Consider the following 13590-nt stretch of genomic DNA (forward strand, 5'->3'; position numbering starts at 1 on the left):
TGTAGTGTGTATGTATGCACACACAAAAGCAGGCAGTTTGTATTTGAGCACTGAGTTGCATGCTGAGCTACAACCTAGTCCTGGATACACGGATACTGTCCTTACTTCCTTGTCACTAAGCTGGGGACAAATAACTATCTTCATCATACGTTTTGAGACTGGAAAATGAAAAATGATTGTATCCATATGGAGACATTGTCCAACCCGTGTTTCTTCGGTCATTTGATGGTATTTTGCTATCAGCTGTACTTATTAATGACTTATTAATGTGTACACTTCCTGATTGTCAGTAAGTGTTTAGTAAGCAAGTGCTGGTATGGTTAAATAGGAACTCTTACGTTTGTGTGTTGAGTGTGGTGTTTTTTTGTGTTTTTTTTTTTTTTTTACATTTCATGGTAGTGCAGGATTGTTACGGATTACTAGTATATCTTTTTCTCTTCTGTTCATTAAAAAGATTACATTATTATCCTTTGTCACTTCTGAAGTGTTATTTCTTCTTGTGTTTGCAGTGATACCATACCATATATTGATTGTTCCTAGCAAGAAACTTGGTGGTTCAATGTTTACAGCCAATCCTTGGATTTGTATCTCAGGAGAACTGGGTGAAACAGGAGTCCTGCAGATTCCCAGGAACATACTAGAAATGACTTTTGAGGTTTGTATCAATTGAGACAAGAATAGTTCAGGTGTTTTTTCATTCAGTTCTAAATTCTCCCCTTGCAGTACCATCTTGTAGTACATTTCGTATCTGTGGTCTTTGTGGTTACTCACAAATACTCCTGTGTCTGTACATTACCAAGTTTAATCCATATTTAATACTATGCACAGCAAAATCACTGACAAATCCTTAGTGCATTGACAAATATGACTTACGAAAAATAAAATGTCTTGCTCTCTCTGTTGATCAAAACAGTATTAAGAAAAAAAAAACACAAAGCAACAACAAACAAAAACAAATAAAGCAACCTACCCCTATAAAGCCCAGAATGGGTCATTCAGTCAGAAGAAGAGCACCACACTTCTGATGACCTATGTCAGCATTTTCTCCAAGAGTTTACTTGTCCTCTCTCCTGCTGTTTACACTGACAAATTCTTTGTTTAATTTGCAGTGCCAGAACCTGGGAAAACTGACCACAGTGCAAATAGGACATGATAACTCAGGGCTGTATGCCAAATGGCTAGTTGAATATGTTATGGTCAGAAATGAAATAACAGGGCATACTTACAAGTAAGTATCATCCTGACATTTCGTGTTGGGTAAGTAGAATTTATGCAGGAAGCCAGCATAAGAGGGCTTGTTTACTTAGAAAGGTCTTACCTCCTGGGACTCTGTCTACAGATGCTGCTACCTGAAGGCACAGAAAGGTCATTTGGCTTCTGGCATTAAATAAGTCATGATTCTTACAAAATTAAACAGTTTTCAGTTTGCAAATGCTCACGTCTACCTTCCAAATATTGGTGGAGAAGATGAGTTCCCTGTTACACATCTTTAAAAGAATCTGCCTTGAGCCCCAGGCAGAAACAGCAAGTTAGCTTGCTGCTTACCAAACATGGGTGATGTTTTATTATTACGGCTGAGTGCTCTGTTAGAGAAGTTTGAACACAAGCTTGAATACAAGGGCTAATGAGTGTTAGAAACCTGTATTTGCACGGTGAAAGTAAAGGAACAAGATTTACAGTAGGAATTAATTTGTGTTAAGTACAGCATGGTTTAATGCCTTCTCCTTTGTTGAGAGAAACTTTTGTACTCATGTTGATGAGAAACTGGTGGGTAAGTCCACTCAGTTATTTATGCAAGCTTACTTGTAATTAAATGAAGAGGCGAGATGCTATTTTCGGATGCTATTCAGTTTTCTGACTGAGCTAGTTAAACTGACACCAGCATTGGTTCACAGAAAGTGGTGATGAGCAAATGAACACGTATTTTCTAGTACCCAACTTAATATCCCACTTTCAATGTAAGTGTTGGTGTTTTGGTATTTAAGTAATTTATTTAATGGTGTTTTTTGTGTGCATTGACTCACCAGCTATGTAAAGTATTCAATGAAAGTGTAGCTCATTGTGGGTCTTTCCCTTCTACGTTTCTTCTCTCTACAGCCCTCAAATCATGCACTACGTTTAGGACACGAGGCAAAATCTGCCAGTTGCTTTGTAGATTGTCTAGTGTGACATTTAAGGCAAACCTGGAGCTGAAAAGCTGTTTTGCTCCCTCTGCTGGCAAAACCCACATCCAAGAATTTGTTCATTAGTTAGAGTGAAGTATTTCTAATAAATGTAGTAGCAGAATTTGGATTTTTTGCAACTGCAGTTGAAAGTCTTTAGCATGGAATTGAATCTGGGTTGAAAGACGTGATCCAAATATCTGCTTTATGTTCTCAGGTTTCCCTGTGGAAGGTGGCTTGGAAAGGGAATGGATGATGGCAGCTTAGAAAGGATCCTGGTGGGAGAGTTGCTGACTTCCAACACTGAGGTTGATGAGCGGCAGTGTCGAACCCCTCCTTTGCAGCAGTCACCAAGCATGATCAGAAGATTTGTCACTATATCACCAAACAATAAGCCAAGTGAGTGGTGGGGATTGTCTTAAAGGTTTTACATCATTATTTGTGGAAAGCTGCTTGCAAACAGCAACTGGAGATCTTCCTGTATTTTAAAATCTGTCCTAGTTTCAGTTAGGACAGAGTTAATTTTCCTCCTAGTAGCTGGTAGGATGCTATGTTTTGGATTAGGATGAGAAGAGTGCTGATAACATGCTGATGTTTTAATTGTTGCAGAGCAGTGCATAGCATCCTACCTACATAGCATCCTACCAACTACTAGGAGGAAAATTAACTCTGTCCTAACTGAAACTAGAACAAAATCACAGCTTGGAGAGGACCTGTGAAGCTCACTTAGCTGGATTCTGAGCAGGGAGTTGAGCTAACTTCTGAGTTAGAACAGGTTGCTTACGTTTGTATCTGCTCAAATTCTGAAAGTCTCCAAAGGTGGAAGGAAGATGTCTCTGGGCTTCTGCTCCAGTGCTTAGCTATCCTACTATTTTTTTTTGGTTTTCTTGTCCTTCCTTTGTGAAATGAGTACTGTGGAAGAAGACAGAAATTTGTTGTCCTGTCCTTCATAGATGAAAATGCCTGCTAGTGGTTTCTGTTCATGGATGTTAGTTTTCTATTGAGATCACTGTTCTATGATTATCCTATTCCTGATAAGTCAAGTGGTTATTGTGCTCCCAAGCATCCTTGGGTTTACAGGAAACTATCACAGGTTGTATTTCCAAGATGCCCGGATTCGGTGGTCATAATCGAGGAATATATCCTTTTCTTATCTTTGGGCCTGGGTCTGCAAAATCATGTAATTATGTAAATACCCCTTCTATCTGTTGTTCTGTTGAAACATCACAGTTATAACTTTGATAGGAAAACCAAACCATCTCCAATTCTACCTCCTCCACAGTTAGTAAAAATAGACTTGGATTTCTATTGCCAATAGTCCATCACCTTTTCACTAACAGCATAAGTTATATTGGTTTGTATGCCTTTTCTCTTTTGTGATATGCCTTATCCCTCATGCACAGGTACAATTTTTAAAGCATTTACAAAGTGATTGGAAGTATTTTGTATTTTTCAGAGTTAAATACTGGTCAGATACAAGAAGCTATTGGTGAAGCTGTCAATGGTATTGTCAAGCATTTCCACAAGCCAGAGAAAGAGGTGAGGACTTATGTTGTCTGTGTAGTGGCACTCCTGTCTTAAAACTCACATTAGTAAGTGTTGGAGAATACATAACAGAAAAGTTTGAACTTGAAGGAACAGCCATTTGTGTCTGAAAATTCCTTAAGTAGAGCAAAAATGAGATGTGGAGACTAAGTCATTGAAATAGTAAATTGTCAAGTACCTCCTTTTTGCTGCTAACTGGAGCATTCAGTTAGATTTAAATCTCATGTTGTGGTATTTCAAATTGTGAGCAAAATTCTGCCCAAGATTCTAGCTGTACCACTTTCAGCAATGTTGCTTCCTGTTCAGTTTGTTCTGGATTAACTGCTGTTTTATCTTCATTGAATAGTAATAAGGGGTTTTTATGTCTGTTTTGCACTATCTTGGCCACTTTTAATATGAAAACCAATAGACTGTTTAAAAACAAACAAAGACCAAAGCAAAGCAGAAATGTTCTCAAAGACTCAGTTACAATTCTGAGTTACATATATAATCACCTTAGCTGGCACAGCAGTTGTTTCCTGAAACAAGCTTAAGAAGTGTGCCTTTGTCCAAGTGTCGAAGTCCAGCCTTTGTGAGAAAGAGTGGTATGGAGCAGTGCTGTCTACTATATGGATATCCCTTGAAAGTCAATAGTTTTATTTTTTTACCAATTGGTCTTCCCATTCTTTCTGCGCCTACCTTTCCTAAATTCAGGTAGCATGGCAATTTCATATTCAGTCTAATTCTGATTGCTGAGCATACTTAACACAGTAATCCCAAGTGGTCATGCATTGGTTTTGCAGAACAGAATTTACCCCAGTCATCTAAAGAAGAATTGTTGTTCTTTCCCTAATTTTTACATTGCAAAAATTGCATTGTGTTGTTTTTCTTGAAAGTCTGAGGTACTTGCTACAGTGGATCTGTGAACATAATTACTTCATAAAATAAGGAAAACATTAGCTTACTGTGCAGTGGTCATTATCGTAGGTAAAACCTGCTCACAATCTTGATCTTGAACTTTTTGTGGCTTCATTTGATGATGGCGAGGCCCAGAGATTGCTTTCTTCAGCCTCATTCTTAAGGATATCAACAAATTTTTGAATGCTAAGGACTTAACAGAAGTGGGTCATCCTCTCTGGGGTCACTGACTGGCATATACTGTAACTCTGGGCATCTGTTTATTTAAAACCTGGTTTAATAAATACATATGATACTTTTTGTGTCTTAACTGCCAAACTGAGATAAATGCTTGTGCTTTGTGTGTTTGGCAGAGAGGTAGTCTGACGCTCTTGCTGTGTGGAGAAAGTGGACTTGTTTCAGCTCTTGAACAAGTGTTTCAGCATGGATTTAAATCACCCAGGCTCTTCAAAAATGTCTTTATTTGGGACTTTTTAGGTAAGTGTGATGAAAACATAACAGAGCCTGTTTGTGTCTTTGAAACATATCCATCTGTGTTCCTTATCATTGCCACTGTGTCTCAGCTGGTGTGAACAAAATACTTGTCAGAGGCATCTCAGCAGCTGAAATGCTTTAAGAGCTCTTATGTCCTCATATTGTTGAAAGAAAAGAGCATCTGTCATGTGCCAGAGTTGACACTGTACTTGCACGGTAATTGGACTGTGTCCTTCTAGTAGCAGTGGTGTAAAATTCCCTAGTGTGGAAGTTTTTAAATAAGGTGGTGAGTTGGCATATGGCAACCTTGTTCTTAATTCAGCATTGTGAAAGCAATAAATCATGCTTTTAAGAGGTTGAGTTGCCTTATAAAGCACAAGAAGTGGATCTAGTGCTATTGGTACTTGCTGGACATTGTAATAAGGGGTTTATAAGCATACATTTTTCAAACCATGCTCTATTTCCCTTGTCACAGAGCTGAATAAGTCAACTGAATACACAAAGAAATACACAAAAAATACACAGAAGAAAATACACAAGAAGTGCACAGAAAATGAGTTACTTTTAATAGTGTTTCTGTGTTTTGAATAGGTGTTTCAACATAATTCTTGACCTTATTTCGTCATATTACTGTAGCATGTCGAAGTTAGTTAGATACTAAAACCACTTTAGCACTGCTCAGGGGAAAGGAAGTGGAATTCCAGTTTTACACAGGGGAAACAACTAAAGTGACAAAAAAAAAAACCCTAGACATAATCACCTAGGAAACTCATGGACAAGCTTTGAATCTAGGCCTTTCAACTTTAATTGTACCCTGAATGAACAACTAAATGACTTTGTGCTGATTTGCTATTTCTCAGATATGGGCATCATATAGCCTTGTGGATTTGTGTGCAAACTTATGGGGAAAGCATTACACAGTGAGGTATTTTTAAATTTAATCATCTAAATTTGAAGGTCATTGTGCCTAATACTTTATTACAAGCACTGGAGCACAGTATTTCAGCTATTTTAGGATTGCTATTACACTGATGAAACTTATCTTCTACTATTCTTTTAAGAAAAAGCACAAACATATTATGAGACCCTTGAGCAGAATGAAATGGTCCCAGAAGAGAACTGGCAGACAAGGGCCAGGAATTTCTGTCGCTTTATCACTGCTATCAACAACACACCTAGAAACATTGGAAAGGATGGCAAGTTTCAGATGCTGGTGTGTCTTGGAGCCAGGTATAAAGGAACTTTTTTGTTAATACTCTTTTAATAAAATGAAAAGTATGTTGCATGTTAGTAAGATAAAGCCACACAGCTGCTGGGTTTTGCAGTTTGGTTGTTACTTACAAAGTTCTTTGATGTAACCAAAGAAGAATCAAGTGAAGGAGGCACTGACCAAGTTCCAAGGTATTTGAATTGTGGGGAAACTAAGATATGCAGTTGCATATCTTAGAGCTGAGCAACTGAATCATGAGAGAATGGTACTAGGCTTGTGTGAATAGCCTCCCTCTCCTAGCTAGCAGGGTTGGAAGATAGAAGCAGAAAACCATCAGTCATCGAGGCCTCTTCAGCTCTTGGCTGGGTGAAATCCCACCATCCAATTACTCTTTGCAGTAGGTGAGTAGGAGAGAAACCAGGACTGTTTAGGAAGCCTCTTGACTCCAAGGCAGTGGAGCAGGTCAGTGACACCAGGCCTTCCTGGGACTTCCAGGCCTCCTGGGAGCCATATGTTTTGATGTGAGGGTGAAAAGCCTAGAAATGCTTTTCTTGCATGAGGATGTGACCTACTTAAACAAGTGCCACAGATAGTTGCTTCCCCTTGCCCACCATATAAAAGTATGTGGACAAAATGGTAAGTCTATTTGATAGGTAAAGTACAAAAGTAATTTCATTGAAAATGAGAAATTAACTTGGCTTTATTTTTATTTCCAAATTCTGACTTTGTCAGAGACCACCTCTTGCATCACTGGATCGCCCTGCTTGCAGACTGCCCGATCACAGCACAGATGTATGAAGACATAGCACTAATTAAGGATCATACTCTTGTGAATTCTTTGATTCGAGTGCTGCAGACCTTGCAGGAGTTCAACATTACACTGGAGGCATCTCTTGTCAAAGGAATTGATATATGACCTCTTGTCCCACAACAAAACAAAAACCTACAACTATGTTTAAAACAGCGACAACAAAAAAAGCAACAAGGAGTGAATCACGTTAGTATGCAAGAGTTCTGTCTGCCAGTACATTGTATCGTGAACTTGTTCATGGCCCTAAAATACAACTTTGACTTTTCTTGAAGAAAACTCCAAAAATAGTACAGGCAAATGGATAGAAGCTGTAAACTCAATGTAAAAAAGAGGATTTTGGTATAAATCTATTTTAGAGTTTATTTGCTGATTTGCTTTTTACACACTTTCATGTGAAAGAGATAGAGATGAGTATTGTGCAGCTTATTTTAAAGCTGCAGTATTTCCTTGCCATAGAAAATGTGCAGTGAGCCTTCCAGCATTCTGTGAACTTGCCTTCAGATATGCTGTATGTCATAGACCCCAATATATACACTCCATTTCTGCTAAGAAGGTCATTCTATAGTTTTTAAACTAATATTTTATATATTAACATTATTACCAATGTTTGATTTTTAACATGTTGGGTCACTGTTCTGCTGCAAGGGAACTACAAATTCTCATGTGTGCTTTTTTAATAGCTCCAAGGCACTGACTTGTCAACAAATCATGTTTTTTCCTTTATTTTTGTTGTCAGTATTATTTTTAGTGAATTCTGGGAGACTGAACCATGAAATGCGCAGAGATTGAAGTAATATTTTTCATATTGGTACATAATTGCACAGAAGAAATTAAGCGTCTTTTTTAACTGATGTTTTTTTATTTATTTAACCTATCATTGTGTTTTGTAACTTTGTCTTTAAAAAAAATCTTCTATAATACAACTGGCTATAGTATGTTGCAATTCAGAATTAACAGTGCAGCCCACTTAAATCAAAAACCTGGAATAAGTATTTATGGTGCAAAAATGTTTCCACTTGAACCATCCTTTTGAAGTTCGATATACAGTTGCTGCTCGTAATTCTCTTAACTGCTAATAAAGAGGAACATGGGCTTCCCAAATGCTAGATGATTAAAGAAAGATGTTTACGCCCCCACAAAATAATAATGGCAAACCTTTATTAGTTTGTTTATATCAGGATTCTTATTTTTTCTGAAATTACAGGAAATAATAAGTTTTCTTTCCCGTTTGAATGGATATATCTGGAGTCCTGTTGTCACAGCCTGCTTCATTTGGCATGTTTTTGCTTTTAGCAGAAAGCTTTAGTCCACTTCTACAATAAAACAAACATTTTGAAAGTTTTATTTATTGAAGAGCTGGAAATTGGTGAATGCCTAAAGACATCTCTGCTCATTTGAATCCCCTGATAAAAATCTCTTTGGAGTATGTGATTTAACAGGCTGAATTATCAGCATCACAAATTACTGCACAGAAATTCAGGACTACGTATTTAAGAGGTCTCCACTGTATAAACTTATCTGAGTGTTGTCCCTCTTTCGAGAAACAGAGTCCAAGTTTTTCAGTTCATACAATGTTGTAGTAGCTTTTCTTTACCTACAGATTAGTGACATCTTGTTCGTTTCATTTCCATAACTTACAAGTATAGCACATGTATTAAATCTTTGACTATTTTTACTTTTGTCCTATTTATTTCATTATTAAATGGAGAAGTTCCTTTATCACTACTTTTTTTTATCAGAGCCAGATTTGCATTATAAAGATGCAAAGGCAACGTCCAAGCCACTCCTTAGGCTGGGTGGATGTGAATTCTTTTGTAACATGGGGCTTACAGTACCATTTCATGGAAGTATTCTGTGTGCAGTTCTTTTCAGTCTTGGAAGAGCAAAAACATTCTTTATTCTGAGAATTTCATGTATTCAACTTAATATTTTGGGAGAATCTTTCTACACTTGCCCCACATTTCTTATTTATGTAGTAGTTTTATATACAGTGCTTTCAGCTATGTTTATAATGATTCTATGTAGGCCTGTAGGTTTCGCAGCATGTCTGATGAAAAGAGGGCTGGATTAACCGTTTTGACCTTATCAGATTAGTTGATCCCGTTAAAACCGTATATCTGTCCTAGAGCAAATATGGATTAATTTTATCTTATAACAGGTAGTTAACCCTGAACTAACTTTTTTTCCATACTTCTTCATCTTATGTGGCACAGTAATATTGTTTTGATGGCTTGCTTTGATGCGTATCATTGCGCCTCATTATGGCAGTGAGATACCTAGGATGCACATGGGTTTGGGTTTGCTCACGTGGTTCTCACATGGTGGGTTCTTTTGGATAGCACCTGAGAATGAAGTGTCCATCAGGGGTGGTACCCTGTGTGCTAGTTGTCCAGATGCAAAGGAGGTTTTCTTCCTGGCTCCTCAGTTACTTTATTTTCCCCAGGAAAGACCATTTCATGGTAGACACTTCCTCGCAGGGGTGACTGTGCTTAATCCCAGTAAAATACAAATTACGTTTTTACCTATGGACTTCAGTGAAGCAAATCCTTCTAGACTTGGAAGAACAGTAGAAGTTTCTGGAATGTAGCAGAAAAAATAATGGTTTTGTTGGATTCAGAGGCCACCAAGGAAGACAGACATTTGAATATGGCTCTTTGTAGCCTAGGCTAAAGTTTGGGAAGAGAATTGGCTGGCATCTCTTAAGTGCAGTTCGGTCTGTAGTAACAGCCATAATCCCTATTGCTCTTTGGTGTTCACCACAAATAAGCCTCCTTCTCTCATTGATGTAGCATCAGTCCCACAGAATCATGTTTGGATCCAGCATTTATTCCTTCCATGTGATTGTGCTGAATTGGGTGACTCTTATATAAAGAATGAATGGTATAGTCACAGTGTTTTAATCTTTAACTAGGGCATTGTAAAATCCATCTCCCTTCTTAAAATTTGCATTACATTTTTTGTTCGGAAAAGAGCTACAGTGTAATGCAACCATAACCTTTTTTCTGTTAGTGTTCTAAAATAAGAAAGCAGGTTTGGGAGGTGTGGGTTAATGTGGCTATACTGATTTTTATTATTATTATTGCAATTATTTGGAAAATATAATGTTTTTTAACTTAGCACTGAGAGTCATGTGAGCACACGTAATCTGTAGGTGATACAGAAATATAATGATAAAAAAATAAGTAGTTCATAATGCAGTAAATACAATGCTACATTGACCAAACATGTTTACAGGCTGATATCTGATGTGAGGAAAAAACAGGCTATTGCCTATCAATTATTTGTTTCTTTGATTAATGCTATTGGAGTTGATATGATACTTTATACACAAATAAAATGCAACTTAATAAAGACTTGTTTGAAATACTATGATAAGTTTATACAAGAAAAAAGCCTTTATCTGCCATAAACTTAAACATCTGACATTCTGTAGCTGAAAACACACTAATGAACTGAAGACTATTCCACAACTTTTTCCATTATCAAGAGTATTTTTCAAATTGTTGAAGTGAGACCTACTAGCTGGAAGATCCATATTTTTGATGTGTTTTGAATTCATAAATATGTTAAGGTTTTGTTTCTGCAGTGAAATTATTCAAAGAATTAACTTTTTCTGTATATTGTCAAAAGATTGTTGTCCATAGTGCAAGATGCTATAGGATACTTGAAAATACTTGAAGATATTGTACATGTACTTCTCATCTTTGTAGGTTTTTTAATATCTTTAGATTGGCTGTTAGAAAAAGCATCAATACCTTATAAACTATATATTTTACTACGTGGGGAAATCACTGGCTTGTTTTTTTTTTAAGGGTGGGTGTTAAAGTTTACATTATGATGAGAAAACCAGGTACTGTTTTCCTTTTCTATTTTTCCTGTGACATTTGAATCCATTGGACATTAAATGTGAATTGGACATACGAAACAGTTTTACAGGTGTAGCTCATTTGCTGAATTGCAATAAAATTTGTCTTCTAACATGAGAAATAGCATTAATGTGCTATTTTCAAAAGCCTTTTAATGTATTGTGGCTAATCATCTTTTCCCTTTTGCCTGAATGCAGGTACGTTTGGAATTTTGATGTCTGATTTCATGTGAAGTTCATGAGAAGCCCAACTTCCATTATCTTCAGTTTATGCTGTAACAATTAAGTTTATGACATTATAGTCTTGTTTCTGTTTTGTTTTGAACAGTTTTGTGTTTGATCTGTTCATCCGAATGCCTGCTTCCCTCCTTGCACCAGTGTAGTGTTCTCGCATGCAATCGTCAGTCAAACACATCCATCAGTGGAAAAGATGCCTACTCAGTAATCAGGGAATGAGGAAAACAGGAAGGCAAAGGGACTAATGTAGATCTTGGAGAGCGTCTGAGTACATGTACAGACACATGCTCTACTGTATGTATTAGCTTTTTTCCTACCTTAGAACAACTTCTGATCCTCATATTCAAAGAAGTTTGAAGGCGGTCTCAGAATTTTAAGTTCTGAAAAATACAGTCAGTCTCCATGTACTGTTTGCTCAACCTTTCCCTCTGTGTAAGGATCCATAAAGAAAAGCAGAAATTATTGGAAATGTTATCTGATGCTTCAGTTATAAGGTTAAGCAAGAAAATAACACTGTCCCCATCTGAGACTGTGACCATGGCTACATCTGTGGCACGCTGTGCCCAAGCATAATTGCCTATATTGCCTGTTTCCTGCATGTTTTATCCTATCTTTGCCCATGGTAAGATATAAATTGACAGATTGTACCAGAGCTGGAATTACTGGGTGGATGGGTCGTCCTGGGACAGAGGTAAAAATAGGGTCCCTTCTCTATCTTTTTATTCACTTCTTTTTTGAATCACTTGAAATGCATAATGACGTAGTGGAGCACTGCATAATCTTTGTTCATTACATACTGCTCTTCTTATCTCACCTAGAAACTGGTTCTGTATGCCTTCCTGTATATTAAATCTAGTTTCTAGATCGGATTGACCAGTAAACAAATGTGAGCATATCTCACTTGTGTAACTTCTGCTGCCGATGTTCTGAAAGTTTTTTATGCCAGTTATGTGAGAAGCAGAGATAAAGTCAGTTTTATTCACGTTCATCTCCTGCTTCACCCAAAATATAGTCTCCAGGGCGTTCTGCTTGAGCAGAGGGTTGGACAATTATCTGTCTCCACAGATACCTTCCAACCCCACTCACGATTCTGCGGTCCCTCTCCATCTGCAATGGCAGGAACAGGTAAGAACACTGAATGTCACTTCCCCCACATGGTGTGATTTCTGCCATTCCTTAGTAGCCCAGCATCTTTAGAAAAAGAGCTCATCTTTCAGGTGCACTGTTTTTCCTGTGTTTTACGGAGCTGCCTTCTCTTTTGTCACCTACAGCTGGAGAGACTTGCTTATTGTTCTGACCTGCTTTATAGCAATGGCTAACTTCTGCTTTGACAAATACTTGTTTTGAAGCTGACAAATACAAAAAGTAACATTCTCTGCTTAAGAACAAAGGTAAGTTAGGACTGTTCTGAAATAAGTGGGATTTACCCTGTGTCAAACTCTGAGATCATTACTGAATGTTCTGTACCATTCAGGAAAACACAGAAGGGAAGGAGTTTTATTGTTTTTTGGAGGTATGTCTGATTCCTTCCTCTCCCTCTCTGTTTTTTTGTTGTTGTTTGTTTGTTTGTTTGTTTTTATCCCACACACCCTGGTCTATGTTGGAGGCTTTTTTAAACAAAGTGAAAGAAGAAGTTTTAAGATCTCTCATGGGGGGAAAGCACATCAGTGTTCCTGAGTTGTCAGTGAGTTGTCACTAACCACTGGTGGGGTTGTGCTGTGGACTCGCCGGGGGAGATGCTGAGAGGGTGAGCTCTACCTGCCCCATGTTCCAAGGAGTGTTTTGAGCCTTAGATAGGCTTGGGGGTATGGTTGTTAACTCAGTATGTGCTGCCAAGCAAGTTGCAGCTGTGCAAAATGTCAAGCTTGCCTGCCTTGGAAACTGAGTCTGATGTCTTCCTTTCTTGGGCTTATAAGACCTGCTGCTCCGAATTCCTCTGCAGGGTGCTGTGAGGATGTCTGTAGGGCAGGTCTGGATGGAGCTATGAGGTAAGCACAGCTTCAGAAACGCATTCGCTTCACTGTGGGAGGCCTCCAATCTTCTCCCAAGGGGAAGGAACAAAAAGAACAGGGGCCTTGGTGAGCAAAGCGTGTTGTGCAACTGCTGCCTTCACAGCACTTTTCCATATGCCAGGTCTGAGGTGATTTTATGGAAGGTGAGGCTTAATGTCAGCTGATGAGGAGAGTTTGAGTGTTAGGCAGGGATTGTCTGTTGACTAACTGGTCCAAACACTGGGTTTAGAAATGTGCTTGCGTTATGATTTGTTGGTGGAGATACCTTGGAAAGTTCTCTCGAAGTACAAAAGAGTTAGTTAAAGAACTGCATGGTGCAATTGTGTACAAATTACTTCACATAAGGGAAAAGGAACTTTATACTATTAAACCATGGA

At 38.0% G+C, this 13590-nt stretch overlaps 1 protein-coding gene across 3 annotated transcripts in view; it reads left to right on the plus strand.

The window, feature by feature from the left end:
- Positions 1–8774, plus strand: part of DENND5A (DENN domain containing 5A) — a 62853-nt gene extending 54079 nt beyond the window's left edge. For all 3 annotated transcript variants that reach the window (XM_083839928.1, XM_083839926.1, XM_083839927.1), the window contains 7 exons: positions 510–655; positions 1110–1228; positions 2380–2561; positions 3619–3701; positions 4958–5081; positions 6140–6308; positions 7021–8774. In XM_083839928.1, the coding sequence (XP_083696054.1) occupies positions 510–655; positions 1110–1228; positions 2380–2561; positions 3619–3701; positions 4958–5081; positions 6140–6308; positions 7021–7204 (1007 nt within the window). In that variant the 3' untranslated portion in view covers positions 7205–8774. The remainder of the gene's footprint in view (positions 1–509; positions 656–1109; positions 1229–2379; positions 2562–3618; positions 3702–4957; positions 5082–6139; positions 6309–7020) is intronic.
- Positions 8775–13590: the final 4816 nt, after the last annotated feature.

Source organism: Anser anser (assembly GCF_964211835.1).
Source record: "Anser anser genome assembly, chromosome: 5".
In the NCBI taxonomy this organism is placed as follows: Eukaryota; Metazoa; Chordata; class Aves; order Anseriformes; family Anatidae; genus Anser; species Anser anser.